The 24,817-nt window shown below is 35.6% G+C and overlaps 1 protein-coding gene across 1 annotated transcript; it reads right to left on the bottom strand.

The window, feature by feature from the left end:
- Window positions 1-183: 183 nt before the first annotated feature.
- LOC144441885 (protein tyrosine phosphatase domain-containing protein 1-like) lies at window positions 184-24,817 on the bottom strand. The gene is made up of 14 exons (XM_078131134.1): window positions 24,712-24,817; window positions 15,555-15,798; window positions 9,536-9,616; window positions 8,926-9,044; window positions 8,315-8,415; window positions 7,611-7,726; window positions 7,255-7,344; window positions 6,066-6,165; window positions 4,655-5,398; window positions 4,172-4,201; window positions 3,341-3,442; window positions 1,113-1,196; window positions 287-615; window positions 184-253 (listed from the first exon to the last, which is right to left on the bottom strand). The coding sequence occupies exons 1-14, from the start codon at window positions 24,770-24,772 to the stop codon at window positions 184-186; spliced, it is 2,271 nt and encodes a 756-aa protein (XP_077987260.1). The 5' UTR covers window positions 24,773-24,817.

The following is a 24,817-nucleotide window of genomic DNA, read 5'->3' as shown; positions in this document are numbered from 1 at the left end:
CCAAGCAACAGTAGTAGAACTACATAAATGTACCAAATATAGATCAGGGAACTTTGAAAAGTTAATAAAACAGTCTTAAAATCTCTGTGACAGCACGGACTCAAGAGTGTATATCAGAAGATATTTCACTCTACACAGTTGAGGTGAGCTATGATATTTCACAGAATTTAATTAATGATAACATTACTTGATAGGGGGTAGAGTATTGTTCTTCTTGTTTGGTACCGGCATAGTGGGATCACTAAGTGATTTACTAATACCTCCATGGAGTTCTAACGGTACAGACGCAGTTGGGCCAACATTAGACACAGTTTGTGCAAGATGTAGTCTTGGCGTACTAGCACGACTCATTTCATCAGCTGTAACGGACTGACTGTCTAAGCTTATAGAGTCGTCGCCAGCCTGTATTTTTTCACGCAAGACATCCACATATGCTTCAAGGAATTCAATACCAAAGTACCTATCTTGCTTAGATGATGGTTTGTCACCACTTCCTTTGCTGTGACCAGTCAAGGCCTTGAGGATCCTGCCCAGTATTGGTTGTTCTAAGTCTTTAGATAGTGGATGAAGTTTAGCTACTGCCATTAGCATACACTCCAGTGTATGTCTCTCAGCCTACGGATCAAAGCACAAGGAAATAAGTTTCCAAAGATTGACTTTATTTTCATCAACTGCCTGACGAATTAAAGGGGACCACCTCCCCAGGAAATAAAGGGATAGTCATAAACTATGGATTCTGGAGAGTTATTTCATTTTACATTGCCTACAATTACAATGAATATTCATGAGAGATGTGTTACACTGAAGGGAATAAGCGCTCAGCAGTCATTGTGCAACCACTAATATATTTCTGCTGACTCCCATGATGCATTAGCCCACAGCAAAGATACCCTACAAAGTAATTGTAGGTGAGGTAAACTCATGAAATGACCCTCCACAACTCCTCATATACATATGTTCACACACAAACAATACAAACGTGCTTACAAGCATACACACAAACATATACAAATGCTTACAAGCATACACACAAACATATACAAATGCTTACAAGCATACACACAAACATATACAAATGCCTACAAGCATACACACAAACATATAGACATTACCTTGTCTAAAAGTTTGACGGCTGCCTTAGGATCATCAATATGTTCCATCAAATTTACAATATCTTGTACACAGAGTACTGGTTCCTGTTGTGACATAAACATTCAATTAAATTATTAACAGAGGACAAGGGGATGAAAATACTGGTCATATACAATGTCCTCCTGCAGTAACATGACAAATCTATGCCATTAAAGGATGATCGCACAAGCTCAACAAACAAACATCATTCGTTTAGGTCAGAAACCCCCCCCCCCCCCCCCCCCCCCAAAAAAAAAAGGAACATTCACAAGTGTGACATCAAACATTCATATGATGTAAACTATGATGAGTGGTCACATCACTATGATTGATGCAATGCAAAAAAACATGATTGTAAACACATTAAAATACTACCAGAAACCCAGCACCTTATTTCACATTAGAAGTAAATTTTTTATCAACTTATCAACATCTCAGTAGTAAATACAAAAGCTGTTCTCATTGAAGGAGTGAAAGATTTCGTTGAAATTTGGTTAGAAGTGCGAAAATGAAGTTCAGCAATCGCATTGATGCCATACATGTACATTTGTACCCCCATCCCCCTAAAGCAATGAAGTTCGCTTTATTGAGCTTGTGTGACATTGTGCGATCGTCCCTAACAACCATACGCAATAAAAGCTAAAGTAGGCTGAGTGATTTAGCCTAAATATACTAGGTAAATCATTTATATATATACACATGTAGAGATGTCAGTATACTCCTACTGGTAATCACTGTGATCAGTATACTGTGAATCTAGATAATTTTGTAATTGTGCAGTCTTCAGCTTGTAGTTCTCAAAGACAAAATTACTAGATGGGTACACTGAGTTCATGTACAAGAGGACACTACTTATTTTTACATTTTTTGTTTTCCAGTGAAATGAGCGAAAATAAATCTTAAGCAGAAATCTCCAGGTTTACAAGATACTACATATTGAACAACAGTATCCGGTATCCCATAGATCATGGTATGTACTGACACGCTGTGATTACTGTGAAGCAGTGAATGCTGTACAGTGCATTTCAACATGGGGGCTAATAAATTGGGATGGATTGAAGACATCTTGTGGAGACATTCATAACCACAATGATGACTTTCATTCAAATCCAATCCATATGATAATGTCATGGTGTATCTCTTGATATATCCCAATGTACTGATATCTAGCCATCAAATGTTATTACACTGTCACAAAAACTGATATCTAGCCTTCAAATGTTATTACACTGTTACAAAAACTGATATCTAGCCTTCAAATGTTATTACACTGTCACAAAAACTGATATCTAGCCATCAAATGTTATTACACTGTTACAAAAACTGATATCTAGCCATCAAATGTTATTACACTGTCACAAAAACTGATATCTAGCCATCAAATGTTATTACACTGTCACAAAAACTGATATCTAGCCATCAAATGTTATTACACTGTCACAAAAACTGATATCTGGCCAATCAAATGTTATGACACTGTCACTGGTGATGTCATTACACAATAGCAATACAAATTGTGATCTATTGGATTCAATAATTCATTAAATCAGTCCGTATAATAAAAGTACTTCTGCATCACTGTCAGCATTTGAAATTGTCAAAACCGAATGGTCAATGAAGCACAGAGCAAACCAAACACACCAATCAATTCAACCACCAAGAACGCTCGCAAGTATATAAATTTGGGGATATATTTACTTCTGTGGTGTTCTCTGGCTTCTCGGTTATGGTTTTGAACACCTATTGAAATGTGTACTATGAAGTGTTTACTGGACCTGACCTCAGTAATCAGGGTGTGAGATACCCTAAAATGTATACAATGCAGTGTTCACTGGACCCCAGCAATCAGTGAGTGAGATACCCTGAAATGTATGCAATGCAGTGTCCACTGGACCCCAGTAATCACAGTGTATGTATCTTATACCATGAGATATGTACTATACAGTGTTCACTGGACCTCAGTAATCAGTGTGTGGGATACCCTGAAATGTATGCAATGCAGTGTTCACTGGACCTCAGTAATCACAGTGTATGTGTCTTATACCATGAGATATGTACTATACAGTGTTCACTGGACCTCAGTAATCAGTGCGTGAGATATAATGATAGATGACAACATATCAGTCAACATATGCTACATGTATACTATACAACAACCAGACACACACATACAGTAAAATACATTGATATAATTATAATATTGACATACCTTTAACTGTTCTAACCATGAATACATAAATGAACAAAGTACATAAGGATCTTCCTCTGTTGATAGAATATTCCACGTAGCACTGCTGACATTAATGTCATGCTGTAAAACACAAATTATCAATGTTATGTAGGACAGTGTACCTAATATCTCAAGACTTAGTCTAAACTAAAAACTATGGCCCCTTAATTAGGCTCATGTGTCCATAAAGTCACATGTTCTGCATAGTGGGTCAATCTGTTGACAAAGACTGAAGTGTGTGTAGTCGAAAATTTCAGGTACAATTTTCAAGTTTGTTTTTGGAACAAAAGTTTAATTTGACAGTAAATTAAGTAAAAATTGATGACAAAAATTGACAAGTTAGAACCACAAGTGGTGTATTGTAACAAATTCCTGATAGATATTTTTTTTGTACTTATAGTTACTGTAGCCAACATATGTCACAGCCCCCACACCACATGCTATTGCAAATAAGATGACTGTGAGTTAAATCCATAATAACACTTACAAATTTGCTAGCTTTAAAGGGCAACACCACTCCAGGAAATAAAGACATTTTCATAAACTATGGGTTCTGGAGAGTCATTTCGTGATTCTACATCATCTACAATTACTTGTGATTTCAGAGAAAAGTTGATCTTGTGTGGCATCTAATATTATTAAACACATTACATATGACTTAATCACAGGAATTATGCAATGGTGCAAGGCGTGTACGGAGAAAGCAGTGCAAATTATTAGACAATGAATCCAAACTATTACAAAAAGGGTGAACAATAACAAACACAAAACAAAAGAAAACCCCCAAATAAAACACAGTTTTCAACCTACTTGCAAGGATTCCAATCTCTGCTTCAATGCCTGAAAAGTAGCAAATGTGGAAAATACTTATGCTTACGCTGAGATGATTACATGGAAAATGCAAAGGTATAAAATACATAGTAATACAGAACTTCTATTTATAATTTCATAGGCTTGGACAGAGAGTATTCGATATGTTAGAAGTGCAGCTTGGTGCATCAGATTTAAACTCTGGGTCACAATGAACTTGACTGAAAGCTTGACCTTCTGAAATTATGGGGGGGGGGGGGGTAGTCTGTATAGTGTGTGATATTAGCCTTCATCTTTTATGCCAAAGACATTTTACTGAATGGGTAGTCCATGTACAAAGCTTAGCTAAAACCTTCTAACCTCCCTGGTGCCAAGTGCCATTTACAGTTATATTGGTAAAACAAAGTGTTGATTCTAAAAGCTGGTGCATTATATCAGATATTCAGTTGCACTTCCACAGCTTGCTACCAAATTCTCACTAACCTGTAGAGCATCTACTCTAGCCCTTTCATGTTGATCGACTTCTTTGTTGATAGTAAAAGCCATCGCCCTGGCAACGATGTAAACATCCTGGTTCTCTTCCTCCTCTGATAAAGTCTCACTGACTTGACTTAGAATGGAGCTCCTCCTCGGCAAAGGTCCACGGCTGAAACGACCTTTAACCGGTCGTTTATTTTTACCCGAAACGACACCAGCATCAATTGACATGGCAGTGCTCATGATACTCTCACGACTGAATTGACTGTGAAGTTCATGTTCATGTTTGATTCGGTGACCTTGAATTGCAAATGTATCACTCCGTGTTGTTAGCATCAAGTCGTCATCAGACCCCGACGATACTGAATTCCCTTTGAAATCATTCTCTAATTCACGGGATCTCAGACGTAAATTTGGGCTCCTTGGGAGAGGTTTAGGTTTTGGTAAGTTCATATTACTAGGATCACCCTCGCCATCACCATTCATATCAGAATCAGGTACGAGAGACTCAGCACTTTTGGCTTTTCTGATTGGTGGTAGTCTCAAGGCACCTCCTTTATTGACTACTGGATTGTCCTCAATGACATCAAACGTGGATCTCTGTTTATTTCTTTTCTCTGGAAATGCATTAGCAGCAGTTGCCATTTCTAGTGCTAGCTTCTTGTCATGTGGTATAGGATATTCCCTGATAAAACTGCCATGGTTACAGTTTGCCAGCTCTACGATACGTTTACATACAATATGTACAATCTGTGAGAGAATAAATGAAAGATGGATGTATTATGACAAATTTCAATGCATAGTGCTCACTAGTGGCAGAGTAACACACTGTGATGGTAAGACTGCCTGCTCTACAATACTTTTGCATACAAGATGTATCACTTGTGAAAGAATCAATTTATCGAATGCAGACTGTTTCAAATGCACAGCACCCCCTAGTGGTACAGTAACACAGTGAGAGACTGCAATGTTTAGTTTACCTGCTCTACGATAAGTGTACATACAAGATGTACTATCTGTGAGAGAATCAATGAAAACTGATTGCATGTGGAGTTTCAAATGCACAGCGCCCCCTAGTGGCACATTACTACACAGAGTGATGCAACCACAACAAGCTGTGACATGTAACACAGGAAGTCAAACAAATGTATGAATGAAATATCAAAATATGTCCTTAGCAACAAAACCTTTGGCAGTCTATTAAAGTCATCACCACAATTTTAGGTTTTGAACATTTCTCCAAATTACAACTCTACATGTCTGTGACTCAATACGTCACCATATCATATCCTCCTGGATATTGGTAAGACCTGAGAGAGCAAACATCTGTCCTTTCTATGAAAACATCATAAGATATTATATGGATTCATATATACTGTTTTACAAAAATCATAAAAACAAAGCATAAGAATTGTACCTTTGGTATGTACTTGAGTTCCCTAGCTTCGTATCCATGAAGAAGATGCTTCTGACGGATCAAAAATTGCTTCAATGTAAATGCATAGGCACAGGGATCTCTGTATCAAAGCAAAGAAATACAATATCATAATGGAGTGTATAACTCCAACAGTCATGTCCATTTCAATAAAACAGCTGCAAACACAATAATGTTAAGTTATTCATACAGCACTTTCCAACACTTTTCCAATCAACTTGTCAACCAAAACATTGTTGTTTATTAGCCCCAAACCCTAGGTTTTCATACATCACTTTCCAACACTTTACCAACCAACTCATCCACCAAACAGTGGTTTATAAGCCCACACCCCCTAGCTGTTTTCACTCTTCATTTGAATAAAAAAAATCTGAACACACTTGTATTCTTTTGTGTGAAATAGTGACCTGACTCTGAGTGAGTGATTGTGAACAGTTGGGTGATTACTATGCCCATATATGGATTATGGATAGATATCTATCTATCTCCCTTGATGAGATTACTAGTAACAGGGAAAAAAAGTTGACCACATTCTCCTTCACAAAATTTGAAATGAATATAAAATTCACACATTTGAAGATGATGAGCCAAAAAAAACAAATCTGCCAAGGGAGTGGTGCCAGTCTACCTAGTCTGTAAGGTACGCCGTGACGGGGTGCCCTCAAACATCGGCCAACCCCTAGGAGGCCGGTGAGGGCGAAACGTCATGACGTATCTTACAGTCTTACAAGTACATGCATAATAGAGCCAACATATATAGTACAACTTACAAATACATGCATAATAGAACCAATATTGAAGTAAACTATCATGGTAATTACTGATTTTCAAAATAATGTTGTCTAGTATAGTTGTAACAGCTACTGTCTTGTATGAGACTGTAGTGTGTGTTTGTGGTATACTGTTGTCATGACTTTTACATAATACAAGATAGGACACAAACACATCATAAACATGTAAATATTCACATTCATACATGTACACACACACACACACACACACACACACACACACACTATATATATATATACATGTATATATAAACACACATTATTAACACACACACACACACACACACACACACACACACACTTGTACATAGTCTTCATAATAGACATAGAGACAACATACAATGCTTAGGTATACACAAATGATAGGAGGCTATACTTACATGGAGGAGAAAACTACTCGTAGTGGAATCAAAAATTTACCAAACTGTTGACAACATTCGATTTGTCCTCTAGTCTGAATTGCACCACCCCTGTAACATATCACACACAATACATATCAGATTATGAACTACTGGCATATAATTAGAATGGAAAACTTTTCATGCTTCTATGGCATGGCATGTTCTTGGTAATTTTGCATTACTTGTAATATTGCTGTATAATATACAGGTTAATGTTGACTTCCTAATGCAAGGCAGTTTCGTTTATCCAAACCTTGGCTGACATCTTCATCTTGAATAATCATGGAGTCTTTATTATAACTATGTATTGGTCATTCTTTTGTGTATGTTCTTACCGCTTTTCCCTGATGAAGTGTATGACTTGATCTGCTTCCATTCTCTTTGCATAGATCAAGTAACATGCTATAAGTACACCAGTACGACCTAACCCAGCATGGCAATGTACAGCCGCCTGAAAACAATCATACCAGAAGTGAGCGTGGAATAAATATAGAATAACTGGAATACACAAGTTAATGAGATCATACAAGATGTCTGTCTTTTCTTTTCTTGCTTTACTTTATACTTCTCAAATCTTTGAAATGAGCTGATGTTAGGGATAAAACACTTCAAGTTGTTTTTTCTTCTTCTTTTTGTGACAAAGGGTTTGCAAACTTTATAATACTTTTTTCAATTTAGCAACATGCAAATGTACAAGATATTGGGAAGGAATTATGTGCACCAGTAGTAAGTTCTAATGATTTGATGATCCGATATAACCTATCCCAGCTACACAGTTCAGGAGTCTACCTAAGTTAACCTCTCTGTCATTATGTTTTACATTGATTTCAAAAACATTGATTTTTGACCATGCTGAACTCTATAACCAAGCTTTGATGGCAAGGAGTGTACTACACTGAGGTAATCTCTACAAATAATACAACATGTTGACAGTTCTATGTATACTATATAACTAAGCTTGGATGACTAGGTATGTAATGTAGATTTGATCTGGCAGTATGCGACACTAATCTACAATTTCATTCAACAAAGCATTTACCTTTCCTTCTTGTAAAGCAAATGACATGACTTTGACCATATCCAGAATGGACGGCAAGGAACGCACACCATAATCATCCCAACCAAAGTTATAAAAGAAAACTGTAAACAAACAAATACAAACGTTATAAATTTATAAGCTAGTCCCATTGACATAAATACATGATTATGTGATTGATTGGGTGGCTGTGCACTTTATAGCTCATGTGCCTCTTACATGTACCACTGCTGTCTGGGTTCAAACCCATTGAAGAGTTGGTTTGGTTTGGTTAAACATATCCCTAATCTGTCTGTAAGAAAGGTGATGCTCAGTTTGACCCTGCCAAACAATAGAGGTTTTCCCTGGGTACCCCAGTTTCCTCCTGGTTTAACACTTGGATACTTGGACACTGCAAAAGTGGTGGCCGTATTTAAATTCCCGAATTTACTTTGGATCAATGAAGTTCATATTAATATAATTATTAATAATAAAAATCAGCATTTTATCATTGTTACAACAAATGTTGAGGTATTATTTGTGAGCTTCTCATATTGATATCATGTCAAAATAAATTATGAGGTGATATGGTATGACTGGTTATTAGATTTACATTAATTAACACATGCACTTACTATCATTGTCCATAAATGTTTGAGGTAAATAAGAAAATCCACTTTCTTCTTCAAGGGGATTTCCACAACTTGTATGTTCCCCTGGTCGTTGTAAATTTATTATAGATTTAATTCCACATCTGTACGTACGACAAAAAAAGACACAATCAACACTGAACACATGATATGTATACATGTATGTCCCACCATCCCAGTATTACAAACAACACTACTTTATGTATGTATGTATGTATGTATGTATGTATGTATGTATGTATGTATGTATGTATGTATGTATGTATGTATGTATGTATGTATGTATGTATGTATGTATGTATGTATGTATGTATGTATGTATGCATGTGTGTGTGTGTGTGTGTGTGTGTGTCATATGTACATTTGTATCTGTCAGATTTACACTGTAATTGATATAGTGTATTAGTTTAGTACTGTATGGTGTCTGATATAGTCATCAGAATTTCTTACTCACTATTACAATTTATGCACTGAATTACAAAAAAAAGTATATTATAACAGACTAGAGTATACATGTACTCATGCTATAATTCCCTTGCTAAAAATCACAGTATGTAAATAACAAAATTAACGTATATATTTGATACCATCTTACCTTTTAAACTGATCAATGATGTTGTATTTATCTATAGCCTCTGTTGATGGTCTGGACATGGCCAGGATATCGTCTGTCACCCTGTAAAATATCAGCACATACATACATATGGACTAAATATTCACATTTTTACTTTAGCAAAATAATACCACCTCTACTTTTTCTCTCCCTTTGGCCGGGGGATATTGTAACGTCATAGAATTACCATTCAAATGAAAGACATAATTAACATTTTGTTGTACGTCAAAATAAAAACAGTACTCTACTGTAGTATGGGACTACAGAACACGAAACATTGGCATGTCACAAGAAATTACTACACATCAGTGGCATGTCAAATTAACTTATAACTTTCAAGGTACCGGTTGTACTGTAATCCAAACATTCTCATGTCAGGATGTTGTGATCACTATGAAAGAAAAGAAAATCCTGTTATACTTTCCAAATATTCATGAACTGCATAACCTGTTCAAGCATGTCTGAGTTATGGCTTTGGACATGAGAACTGCGGCAACAAAATCACTGCCAGGCAGCCATATTGGATTGTATCATGACGAAAATGTATATGCACATGTATGTCATAGAACACTGTCCTAATACCAACTTTGAATGAGATATGTTCAAAGCATGTCTGAGCTATGGCTTTGGACATGGAAAGTTTGCAAACAAAATGGCTGCCAGGCAGCCATATTGGATCGTATCATGAAACAAACTGACGTGCATACGTACATGTGTGCCATTGTATGTTGCCCCTGTACCAAGTTTGAAAAAAATTGGTCGAGGCATCTCCAAGAAACGGCTCTGGACGGACGCACGGACGGACCCCAATCCATAAGTCCCCGTCCTGGATTTCGTCCGACAGGGACTAATAAATCACACATGTATATGCGAATATGTAAATTTAATATATGTGTACATTTATGCAGTGTAGACAGATTGCTGTATTACCTGTATAAAGTTGTAATTCTATAGAATGGAAAGTCACATACTGTAATAGTATTACCATATATCATATGTAGTTAGAATATAATTATTGCATTATACATAATACCATCCACATCTGATGTCATAAATCCCTACATGATTTGCTACTTAGCTGAAAATACCACCAATCATGCATTATGCAACCCCTCCCCCTCATCCCCATGGTAATAACATGCACTATCATGTGAACATCAAATTTTGTATAGTCAGTGAGATCCTAACTGAAAATGTACATTACATGTACATCATGAAATTTACATATGAGAGGAATCTGTTTGATTTGCAGTGACTACATTGTTGTAAACAGATACAGAAATCAATGTGTCCACTGTTAGAATTACAACTTAATACAAGCTGTATTATGTGGAGTCTGTTTGATTTGCAGTTAGTGTGAACTGTATTACCATACATAATATGATGTGTCCACTGTCAGTTTATGGTGTAGGGAGGACCATCACAAGAATATTAACATATGGTTAGCAGTAGTATACCATACATAAACTAGCATATGTGCCCATAAAAAAACCCATGTGTTTATATCATGAATATATTATATCATCAGATTAGTCTGTATTTTCTATCTGATTACATATAACTTATACATAGTCTGTACATTATATACATGGTACAATAATTTATGTTTTGTTGAATAATGGTCCACCCAATAAATAGTTTCAACTCAGAATTTAATTTATTTGAAAATGTCATCTATCTGTAGAACTCTACCGTCAATCCACAGGCCCCTTTACGCCACCGTCCAGAAAGTGCTTGCCAGATGTTGTTGTGTTAGCAAAAATCTGTGCTCATCGGCTTGCAAAGAATCAGATCTACATACATGTATATATATATATATTCATTCTCCATGTACATGTACAGTATCAATACAGTCATTGGACAACAGTAATTCAATTAATTTTGATAATTAAATGGAATCTGTTCAGGTACCCATAAGATACTAATATAGACGCTATCTGTGGTATTGAATCATACAGATTGATCGTGAGATTTGATGCATATGGATAGCACTAGATTACTAAAATACATGATTACAATGAAAACATACTACAATATTTCACAACAATTGTGGTCAACAAATCCTAAATTTTACTCTTCGTCTTATTACATCAACTTGTAGAAATTAAAGCAGTACTTGCTGTGACTCAGGAATGTTATTTTTTTGATCACACAACCCATAATGTATTAACTGAAAATTTTGAAAATTGTTAAACTACCAATAATTAGATATGATATTGTACAGTTAATCTGGAGTTCACTTGTATGATAAGTACATGTAGTACAGTAACAGGTTGAAATTGTGATTACATTAGGGGTACTGGTTTTAGGTTTCAGACCAAAAATCAATTTGACAACTACACAAATACATTACCCCGAGGTGATTCAATACTGTTCAGGGAGTATGGTATCATATTACAAGTAAGTTATTATATCTCATCTAATCTCATCTAATCTACTGTTCTATTTTTACTGTTCACATTACTCAATTATCAGTTGTTGATAAAATTTACAATATGTATTTTATAACACAATATCCTGAGGCTAGGCAATCTGATTAAAATCTGATGTGGTGAAAGCGGCTAGATGTCTTTATTTATCATCATTTTGTGTCGTTTGTTTTGTTCCGGTCAGGCGATCTCACCTTCCCACATCTGACCTGGTGTACTAGAAAATCTCGTTCGAATTTCAAGGATCTTGGAAAGGTTTCTTCAACCAATCAGCATGATTCTTTCAAAATCATACGGAGAGATGGTGCCAACACCAACGAGTCATGTCATCAATGCAATCCTCCATGTGTACATGTACATTTGTTTGTTAGTTTTTTTTCCAGTTTCTCCAGTGTGCGCAGCTGCCAACATAATGCTCATCCCGATTGGCTATTCTAAAGCGCTATATTCAAATGAGATTTTCTATTCACAGGGTCAGATGCGGGCAGGTGGTGATCACCCGACACTTATGACACAAAACGATGGAAATAGAGGTAAATAAAGACATCTACATGTAGCTGGTTTCACCACATCAGATTTTAATCAGGTTGGAGGCTAGAGTGAATGACCTGTATGTAAACCAATACTGCCATCCAATTATAACCTATAAGGTACATATCCATGTTGGGATTCAGAGTCAACAAATGACATCTACAGTGTATACTATCCTCCCTCACTATACAATGTAATATGCTAATTGAACGGGGATTAAATTACAGCCTCTCTCAAATGACATTAATTTTTCATTTAAAATCATTCATCAAAGATTGACATAACATTTGATTTTCTATTCATCTATGGATTATTAAAAATATTACTATCATAAATATATATTCATAATTTATGTAAACATAGATTTATGCCATGCTCTTAGAAATATATATATGAAATATTTTTTTCATGCTTGTGTATCTGTAGAATTCTGAATTTTCAATCCCATGATAGCACAGTACATCATGTTTCTAAATTAGTTTTGCTTAATAATAAATTCATACATTTTACAGTGTACAACTTCAAGTCGTATGTACTACTTAATTGTATCTATTTAATTAACAGTTGTTTTGGTACAGAAGAATAAAATGCATATAACAGAGAAAATGAAAAAAACAGTTAGAAGAATATAAATAATATATTATATGAGTGTACAATAACATGTAGACTGAAAAATAAATGAGAAATGAATGATACAGTTTACACTAGATTGATGGCAACACGATCCCCCTTACAAAACAGAATTGTTAGCTTAGCAGTTTGCAAGCATGTTGTGGTTCTGTTGTGCTCACAATACGAGTCAAAATGTTCCAAATTTCAATTATTTTTCTTAATTTTTCATAAATTATGTTTGTAGTGGTATAGTTATTCTGGAAAACACTCATGACCTATTATATGGGTTTTATCACTAGATGAAGTATTCGTGTTTAGTGACTTGTAGTGACAAGGCCCCTTAAGTCACTCATACTTTCTTTGGCTGAACAAAGAGAAATGTTGGAAACTTAATATCGTATTGTATTGTTGGGGTTTGACCACTTAGTGTAAATGTTGGAATTCAGTTTGTTTACACTTAAGAATGTGTATTTTTTTCAAGTACTTCCCTGTATAAAGTGACAAACTCCAGCAATGAAGACCTGTCACAATATGTAATTTATTGCTAATCTCCAAACCTGCTGTAGCTGTCACTAACTACTAGTATTAAAACGTATAGGTTCCTTTCTCGGTGAAACTGCCTAGTGTTTCTTTTTTTTCTTTTTATTTCTCATTTCTAGAAATACTACAAACATGTATTTATACTAACTGTGTACATTTATACACTTGATTTCCCTGGAAAATACTCTAACCTACATTGAGTATATGTATTACACATGTATGTGCTGTCCTTTGGGGTGGGGGTTTTTGGTCTAAAGTGGTCTAAAATGGGTACTGTATTTTTAGAGCTAAGGAGTCTAAAATGGGGGCCGCTTTACATGATTTTATTTGGTCTAAAATGGGGTCCTGGAAGAAAAAACATAAATAAATTCTTGACTAGTTCGGAATTTCCCTCAGAATTTCCTCCAGCTAATTCACTGGTTGATATTTTTCTATCAGTGATTATGTATTTTGGTCTAAAATGAGGTCTTCTAAAATCTTGAATGGTCTAAAATGGGGTATTGATTTTTGGTCAAAATTGGTCAAAATTTGGGTCTGGGGTTGGCAGCATTGGCCACACACCCCTACAAGACCTGGCCAGTGGACCCCTCCCCCCCTCCGATTCATCTGCTAATATAATTGCCTCTAATCAGTTATAAATCAAAATTTAATTCCAACAAAATCTGTAAGCTGTATATAGGCTTTACTTGAGTTATCACCTATTTACTCATCAGTAACATCTAGACAGCTTTGTCATTTCTGTTGCACATTATCAGTACAGTACAGGTACATGTACCTTTCCTATACAGCACAATAAAATCCTTACAATTGCACTAGAATATATTGTATAATCTCTGCTCTGTTTTATTATGACCCCCTGAGAACAGGATTGTAGCTACTTCATCAACTTAATGTGTTGGGGTTTATGCAAATTGCCAAAGCCTGAACTCCTTGCAATGTAAAATATACTACGTATACAGGGTTAAAAACATAATGTTGTGTTCACTGATGTCAGTAATCCTTCAATTGATTCAAAATGTGATGAATGTATGATTTGAAATGTGTATAATGGCCATAGAAAGGAATCATGAAATTACAAAGTACATGTACACATGTATGTACATGTACATGTACCATTTCAGTATTTCTTGTTCTCATACATGTACAATATACATATATAAGCCCAGATAAATCATTCCTGATAATATCACCTCTGATATGGGATGTTAAACGCCAAGATATTCACGTTAAACATCATCAAACAAACGGCTTTCTGATTGGACAAGACATGGCGACTCCAAATATAAACAAAAATAAACAAACAAAAATGGTAGTTGATGTTCGACATTTATGTTATCGCATATGACCACAAAACTGCAACATTCTTTCAAAATAGGGAAATTTTGACAAAAATATCCATACCCAAATGACACTATTTACGACCGTACACTAAATGGCAAATTCACACCCACTGTATAGGTACACTCATTTCACAATGGTATCTCCAACGTGACTGTAGGCCACCCACTATGTGCATGTGTATGCTGCACTGTACCACACTAGTATACTATATGGAAGTTACGATATGTTCATGTCATTTCGGCATTATGACACCTGTCTCATGATTTGTGCCATGCCGCCGAAATGGCACTCGTGGTAATACGACGAACAAAGAGGAGATATCGGGTAATACCCTTACATTATCAGTAATTTGCTTGTTGCGTTTGTATGTATTGGATCACCACGGGGGAAAAACAAAAGGGTTGCAAGATGGCAACGCTATACCCATAATTAGTAACTAGAGTGTACTGGACTTGCTGACAAGTTAGAGGAACAAAATTGTTGCACCATTCAAGACAAAATGTCTTTTTTTTTGGTCTGATAATCACTTTCAATTTACAAGTACTCACCATTCTGAGAAAAGTCCATCAATGACCATTCGATCCTTTGGCCAGTTTGCTTTCCACGCATTACAGTATTTACAATTCTTTCCACCACAGAACATAGAACACTGCCATGTCTCAGGTGTTATCTGCCGTAGTCCATCTGACAGTGCACTATACTTGGCTGTTGGTTTCTCTGTGCTGCCAATATGACTTCCGGCACCTGTTGTCCATTTAATTTCACCTCTGGGTGTGTTTGCCATGGCATGATCTGAAGTAACAGCATAAGAAATGCAAAGAGTGATAAGTTTTATAATCAATTAGACTGTAAGATACGTCGTGTTGTTCAGGCCTATTGGGCTTCTTAACCACTGTAAGATAGGTCGTGCTGTTCAGGTCCTATCAGGCTTCTTAACCACGACTGTACTAAGCTACCCAATATCCTGCACAAGCCAACCAGATTGGGTTGCAGCCAATCAAATACTGTTATGTTCTAATAGGTGTCAAACTGACCATGATGTCAGCCTTTCAATGCTGATTTATGAGACCAGCCACAGAAATCTTATGTCAACAGTAAACATGTTATATGTTTCTGGCCAAAGTCTGGTATTTTATTAGTCTTGCTGCTAGACGTTCGGGCTTTCTTTCGATGCTATAACTATAAGCGAACGAAGTTCGCGTGTGAGGGCCTGCCCGAACAGTCTAGCGAATGTCATTTTCAGACCGGACATTCCATTGAGATTACGATAAGCGGTGGGTTGGGCCATATATGCATATATATACTTTAATATATTCAATCTCTGCATGCAGGTGTTGACAAACACATTTATGTCATTACTATGTCTTATCAGTTTATGGTAATTGTGTTTGATGAGTGTGTAGACGTTGTCATTCACACATTTTAGTTAACGCATTGGTGGTTATTTTTACAAGCCCCTCCTTAAGATGAATATGCATGAAAATTTAGCTATTGTCCTCTGTTTGTGCTTGTCGCTAATACGGTTCTCTGATTGGCAGTTATTTCTATCCTGATGACATTCGCTAGACCTCGGATGTTCCATCCTCGATAGCGTTGTTCGGCTGTGTGTCGTATTTTATCGGAAGAACATCCGAGGGCTAGCTGATAGACTAGTATTTTATTAGGTACAAACAATTAACAAGTATCGCCATAACAACAATCATTCTTAGTATCAAAAGGAGAAACTATTCTGTACATGTATATTTAATTTTTAATCTACATAATGACCTCTCTTTGAACTTCTAATCACATGTTCATGGAGTGGCCTAAATCCTTTGCTCTAGCAGATACATGTACATTGTACAGTCCCAGAGAATGGCACAGACAGTGAGTGCTGGCTCTGACAGCGTGTCTGTATCTTACAGACTACATATAGGTTTCGATCTAAGGTTCTCACATTATTAGCGTTCACGGTTATCTTCTCACTGCAGCCAATAAAATGGATGTACATACAATGTACACTCTAGTATACACTGCATGTAGGGATTATTCTGTTGTACTAGACCAACTTTCTGCCAGACAACTGTTTTTTAGAACCTAAAGTTTACAGTCTGTTTAATCCTAATCCAAAGTGGGCCTTTAACACCGGATCACAAGTCAGGTTAGTCGAATTACAAAGTAGTATCACATGAAAGGATAGGTCTTGAGTTTTGAATATGACACACGGTATACACATATACTGTAAGTATACAATGTAAAATGATCAAAAAGGAAATAATGATTAAAAAATAAAACAACAACAACTTAGGGGAGCCTAACTACATTGTGTTCAATGTGAAATATTACCAGCTGCTTTTACCAGCCCTTATTTAAAAAAAATTAAATTGTTGAAATTGTGAATTGACTTTCTTATACAATCTGTTTCATCATGGAGGTACATTTATAAGAGTCTCCCTTTATCCCTCCATGGTTTCATGAACTGAAAATGTGAGACCATTTACTAACAGAAAGCAGTTGTACCTGTAGTACAACTTTTATACACGGTACATCATACATTTCAGTGTTTCTGTTGAAGGTGGTAATTAGTCGTAGTTAAAATCTACCTGCATTCCCCACTCACTTCACCAGGGGTCGGAACCAGTCCTGAACAAAATTATACTCCACATGAGCCAGTTTTATCTGGTTCCCCCCAAAAGGCCCATTCTCTTACTGTTACTGTTATCTGGATTCCCAAACCTCAGCAGAAACACTTATAATTATATGTACAAATTATGTAAATGTACAATGCAAATCCAGTAAATAGAGACTGTGTGTGTGTGGCCATTGAACCAATAAACATTATAGAATTGAATTTCTTTTCAATCCCAGGTATTCATATATTTCTGTCAGTGATATATTGATACAAAAAGCATTTAAAAGAAGAAAAAAAAAATCCATTAATCTATTTCATTGATATTTCTATACAATTATAATTGTAAACTTTTATCAATATGAACATTGAGATAACTTCAAAAGCATACTTGATGAGATAAAAGACACAGTCATCTTTTTCATTTGAAAATGAGTTGCCTTGGAATTTATCAAATTTGCTTGCATTTATTATTTATTTCTATGATAACATTCAATAATATACTTCTATGATGTCTGTAATCTTTTGATTTCATTGTGCTTTATTTGTGATATATGTAGTCACAACACTGAGTTACCATGGGAACAGCTTTTATTTGTGAGTACAACCTGTGTATGTATAATACAGAGTACATTGATAATACTTTTGTATTGATATTCTGAAAAGCTGTCACCAACTTAACCATTGACGGGCTAACGACATTACGATATCCAATCCACTCACTTTTACAGCTTGTGTGAAGGGAAGACTTTCAGAAACTGTTTAGTTTGCTTTGTCAATACAACAAAACACACACACACACACACACACACACGAAGATATTGGAAAAAGGACTGGATTTTGAGTCCTTGAAACCGTTGGCTTGTAGACTGAATACACTGTCTACCTTGTACAATGCAGTTGTTGTGATCCTTGGAAATATGAAATGCTGTATACTACAATGTACACTGTATTGTGGCGATTCAACAAATGAATTTTTTGTACATTGTACACAATGATTTTCATGTCAATTTTATACATTGTTTGTCATATTCTTGACACTAAATTGACACAAAATTCTGCCTGTGATCAGTTTGAACACAACAGTAAAACCATACATGTAGCTAATGAAAATTTCTTGGAATTTTTGTCGACATATTGTCAGCACTGTAATGGATAGGGTAGTGTACAACCCTGATGAATCATACACAAGTTCTCTTCTTCCACTTTTGATTGAGAAACAGACATGTTTTGAACAAATCACTTGTCCTTCTTCAGTGTCTAACTGGATCTGATAGAATGATCCAGATTTTAATTCGCTCTGTCAATACACATAATGTGACATTGTACATGTACCCACAGACAAGTAACACAGTTACATGTGTACTTGTCTGTGATGTAACATGTGAGTCATTAGTACATTGTATGTAGAAGTTTTTGCCTTAGAAACATCAATATTTTGTCATTGATTCAAACATCACCACTGTTTTGTATTCTAGCTGATCTACAATCTAGATTCCACACTATAATGAAGTATACATGTACATGTCTCCTTCCCACATTTCATTAGTCTCATGACAGTTACACTGTCTGCCAATTTTACACATTCACAATCAAGCATACTGTATTTGATGTAGTCACAAAGACTCGAAAAAGCAATAAGTATCTATGGTACATTGTTGTACATACATGTGAGCCCTGTCCCCATCTAAATTCAGAACCTGTTTTGATATGAATCAAATTCAGTTCTCCTGTCCCTACATGCCCTTAAATCAGTGTGTAAACCGATTTAGTTGAACCGGTTCAAAACCACCTCAGTTTCAATTCAGTTCAAAGTAAATCGGTTTGTACGCACTTGAATCCTGACCTCAAGGTTGAATTCTGCAAGTTACATGCTTTGTTTATTTGTTACTTTGTGTGCCGACACCATCAGTTTGGAACACAACTGGAGTATTTATATATCCAGCATGATTTAAATCAGATGGCATCAACTGATGGAGTGTTGCACAGTAAATGAATGACAAAAAACAACCACTTGAAAGCTACAAAATCTTCCAGGACTCCAGTTACAGTTGGGTGGTCCCTGCTTAGGTCACTCATATTTTCCTTGGCTGAATCAGGAAAAATTTTGCTGAATAATTAATATATATTTAAGTACATAATTTAATGGTTAATTTGATACTAAATCATCAACATTAGGGAAACATTTTATAATTTCTGGTTTATTAAATATTCATGATGCAATAACAGGTAGAAAATTAGTACCATTACTGAAAAACTGGAAACCTAATAAAAATGTCCTGTTGTTCTACAAGCAATTATAGACAGACATCACTATGTACGTAATGAAAACCACACAGAGTGCATTTTGTATATAACAATATTGCAAATCTACATGTACATACAAGATAATCTACTGTTTAGAGAACATCAGTGATAACATTACTCTAGTAATTGAGCCGTTGGTTTTCTAAAATAGATGCAAACTAAAACTATTGTCGCAAAATGTTGATGCAATAGTGATAAGCTTTTGAAGGACGTTGGTTTAATTATAGTGCCGGTATGGAGGCGTCACCAAAAACTATTTTATTTAGAGTTCCATGGACTTGCAGTCCTGCAGTGCTATTTGGGGACTTCCAATGTTTGCACTATATTGATGACAGGGTGATTAGAATCACACAACAGAGGAACCGCTATCACCCACTTGAGTAAATCTACCACATTGAAGAACAATAGATTTATGTGTAGTTTGTATCTACATTATATCTTAGTAAACCAAAGACTGGATTACCAGTGTCATATACAACATGTACATGTAAGGAATAGCAAGACACAGCTTCTACATGTATGGATAAAACTGTGACATCCGTAGAAGCCGTGTCTTGCTAACTAACAAACCCATTTACATTCTTCAAGATGCGCCTGTACTGTGTGTGTGTCATCATTTTGTAGTTGGACTGAACCTTGTTTCCTAATGAAACTGATAATATATACACAATCATGCCATGATGGTACATGTACGATACATCTATCTACATATCTCTCTCTCTTTATACTGCAATGGCAAACACATATACACAAAAATATTTATGTACACAACATGGTTATGTATACAACAAAATTCAACTTCACACTGAGATACATTAGTGATGATACATGTATGACCATATATTATTACACATACACTAGTTACAAGATTATACACACATCTATACATACATGTACATTGTACATGTACATGTGCACACACATCTACGTGTATATATATAATAATACTATATATTCAGGTTCTGCCATGATGTTATTAATAATAAACTAATATATAATACATATATACATTTTTTTGTATGTACATCTACATGTTTTAATATAATGATCACTCATCCTTCCATTTCTTTGTCATTGATAAAGGTGATAAATTAATCAGCACTATTAAAGAAAGACATTTACATATACACATACGTACATGTAGATGTATGTAATCAATTTTCATTTCACTAATAGGTACAGTCATTATTACTGTATGATATCAGTAATTCTCTACATTTTCTTTTCCCTCACAGGTACACAAACTTGTGAGATATACATACTATTTGTATACTAGGTACAGGTATGATGTACATGTACACTGTATTTATCAAACTGGATGCACAAATACCACGACAGTGGATATCATATACATTGTACATTGAACAGTGTATGACAACGTATACTTTCTTAGACTGGTGCTTCATTTTACACAAAATTCTACGATCATGACAAAATTTAATAACACGGTTATTATGGGTAATAATATTATCACCGGCATGTATCAGCTGATAAATACAACAACCAGATCTCCTTGACCCACATTTTAGTGTAAAAAGGTGTGTATTTTAATTTACAAGTTTGTATCCTTGGCAACATTCACACTAATTCCATGTAGATGCAAAAAGAGGTTGCCTGTGCTCCAACTGCGCAGTGACTTACATACAGTATATGTAGTCAGGGGGGGGGGGGGGGGGGGCACTAGAATTGAAAATTACCAGTAGTCCAATGATATGATATATTTGTATCTATACAGTGTTTAGTAGAGTACTACTAGTGTACAATGTACATGTGCATGTGTGTGTATAATTTCCCAACTTTACAAGGTGGTAGCAATGGAAATCAATAGAGCATTGTAGGTGAAACAGCTCACTTGGCTAAAAATGACTACCAAGCCCTGCATAGCATTTTAGGGCAAATTAATGTTACAAGTTGTAATGAAAATGATCATGTCTTCTCACAAATGTAGACAATATTTTATCTTGAACAAAGGACAATAAACTGCTGTGAAGTAATACATTCATTGACAGTTAAATTTCTTTCAGAACCCAAAAATATTTGAAAGATGTTCAAGTGTGACTTTGAAACTAACTAACTATCAACCTATTTAGTACATTATGTGTACATCTGTATGCAACATTGTACAGTTTATTTACTACTCGTAGCTCCTTGACCTCTGCAGTCATCCACATCTGTACATAATTGTATCCCTGCAGTGCTAGCACAGACATCTCCTTAGCTAGCCGTTTATATCTCCACTAATCATCAATTTCCTATATTAACCCAATAACTTTACAAGGTATAATGTAGATCCTTGATGCTGCTGGCTATATGTACATGTGTATGTATACATGTATTGTGAAATGAAACCCACTATAGCTACATATATACCAATCCCAAGTACTTGAAGTATAAACTGCTATAATAGTATAATGGGTATGTTTCTATAAATCTGGTGTTTTTTTGCTTAGATTTTTAACCCTGGTAATAGAGGAAGAAAATTGGGTAAAAATGAAACCGACAAGTAGTATAAGTACCCATGCAATAGTTTTAAACTGATAGTGATACTTACTATATTTGTACATGTACAGATAATAAATGTATCACCTGATGTGAGAAAGTGCTTCTACTACTTAGTACTTGCAACATGGGGGTGGGGTGAGATAATAAATGTATCACCCGATGTGAAAAAGTGACACCTATTACTTTCAGCATGGGGGGGGGGGGGGGGGGGAGATAATAAATGTATCAACTGATGTGAGAAAGTGATTCTATTACTTTCAGTGGGGGGGGGGGGTATATAACAAATCCATCACCTGGTGTGAGAAAGTGATTCTAGTACTTTCAGCATGGAGGAAGGGGGGGGGGGGGGAGATAATAAATGTATCACCATACTTCTACTTGTAGTGCTCTGGTGGTTGCAATGTGAATATCCTATGCCCTTATCAATGCTGCAATGGATTGTATACTCCCCAGGGACTTGAGGAAGCTGTGTCATTATAGATCCATGCCAGGGTAATAATTGTAAGACTACATAGTGGGAAAGAGCTATATAAAAACCAACATTATTATTTAATATACATTGTACACTACAATGTATATATGTAGCAAAATACAAAACAATTCTGATATCCTTTTTGAAATATATCCAATCATGTACACATACAAATATTCATATCTAGTAATAGTAGATAATGAAAGAAATGTGACTACATTTTAATAGTTGATGGTGAATATTTATTAACTAATTACACATTACGATAATCAAGTTAAATATACCATTTTATGGTCCAGTGCTTTCATAGGTGTAATATAATCATCAAAAGGTTTGCAATGTACATTATGGAAATGTAATGTATCTTAAAGACAATGATCAATCATACTTTAGGAACGTAAATTTCAACAACATTTTGCAGCCTGCTACAATACATGTACATGTATAATACTGTATTCTCTTATCATATCGACCTGTGACTGTGAAGTGTACGTATATGTGCCGCCCTTTGGGATGCATTTTCTAGCCCTTTTGGTCTAAAACAGGGTCTTTTTTTTTCAAGTTGAACAGTCTAAAATGGGGTAAACTTTCCATTATTTTTTATTTTGCTTGGTCTAAAATGTGGTCCACTGTCCTCTTCAAATTGCAATTCCCATCGATTGCCCCAAAACCTACAAAATTTAGGTCTAAGCTTTCATCTTTTAGAAATGGGGCCTGGGGTTTCCAGCACTGGCCACACACCCCTACCAGAGTTGGCCACTGGTACCAGCCCCGAGTGTAACGCACCTGCACCTCCATCTCTGTTCTGTTTACCAACCCCCACCTCTTCTGTTTACCAATGGTCTGAGACAATATTTTAAAGTCACGCCCGTGTAAACAACGTGTGAATTCACATCCCTGAAGAAGACCTGAGGACTCAGGTTAAAAGCTAGGAATGGACTATCCAAGTATTTTGGTGCAGTACAAAATTCTTACATTTATTTGTAACTATATTCATCCATCTACACAGATGAGTCTTCAACATATTTATATGTTTAGAATTTTACACATGTTGCAATGTTGGCATTGAACACAATTAAGGCAAACGTCTGTAAAGTTTTATTAAAGACAAGATATTTTTGGAAACCCATACTTGTTTTTTCATAGATATTGGAGAGACTCTCTCTGGTTTATTGTCATACATGTACCTATCAATGCAAGTACATGATTTTGTAATGATAGGCATCTGATGTTGGTTGATTATATTCAGTTAAAAAGAATATACACACCTCAGCTAATAAGAGTGTAATTTCAATGTTACAATATATTTACAAATTAACTATCTTTCTGTCATAATTTATTGTGAATACAAGTTGTATGAAATCAAATGAAGATGAAGTTATGGATGTCCAATGACGAACCTACACATGCAACCAAGTCGAGACTAAGCACCACAGTTTATATAGAAATGTAGTGAATATACTGTATTGATGGACTAAGACATTGAAAATACATGAAAGTCCACACTCTACGAACTGACAAATGCAATTTTTATGGCCATATAGTGTTTAGTACCATGCATGTCTACAATGTGGTTCACAATACAAGCAAGCATTGTTGTACACTGAAACTGGTGACAGTGACCTCAATATACAAAAGATGCATAAACTGGGCCATTGTAATTTATCATTTACTACCCAGTAATGTCTTGATTGTTAGAGGCATGTGAGATAATTTTGAGCACCTCACCCCTAATGATATAATATCGCCATGTAATATTTCCATGGTTACACCGAAAACAAGCACAAAGCATTCCGGGTATTGAATACAAAATTACCTGTGGCAAACTGAGACAGCGATTTCTGGACTTGACTGACGGCGTAGCTAGCGGTCAGCATCGCACGAGTTGACGAGGAGACAGACAAGGGGTGTCCACACAGAGA

This window comes from Glandiceps talaboti, chromosome 1 (assembly GCF_964340395.1).
Source record: "Glandiceps talaboti chromosome 1, keGlaTala1.1, whole genome shotgun sequence".
NCBI classification, from domain to species: Eukaryota; Metazoa; Hemichordata; class Enteropneusta; family Spengelidae; genus Glandiceps; species Glandiceps talaboti.
Note: the sequence above shows the minus strand (reverse complement) of the source record. Positions and strands in the feature narration are given on the sequence as shown.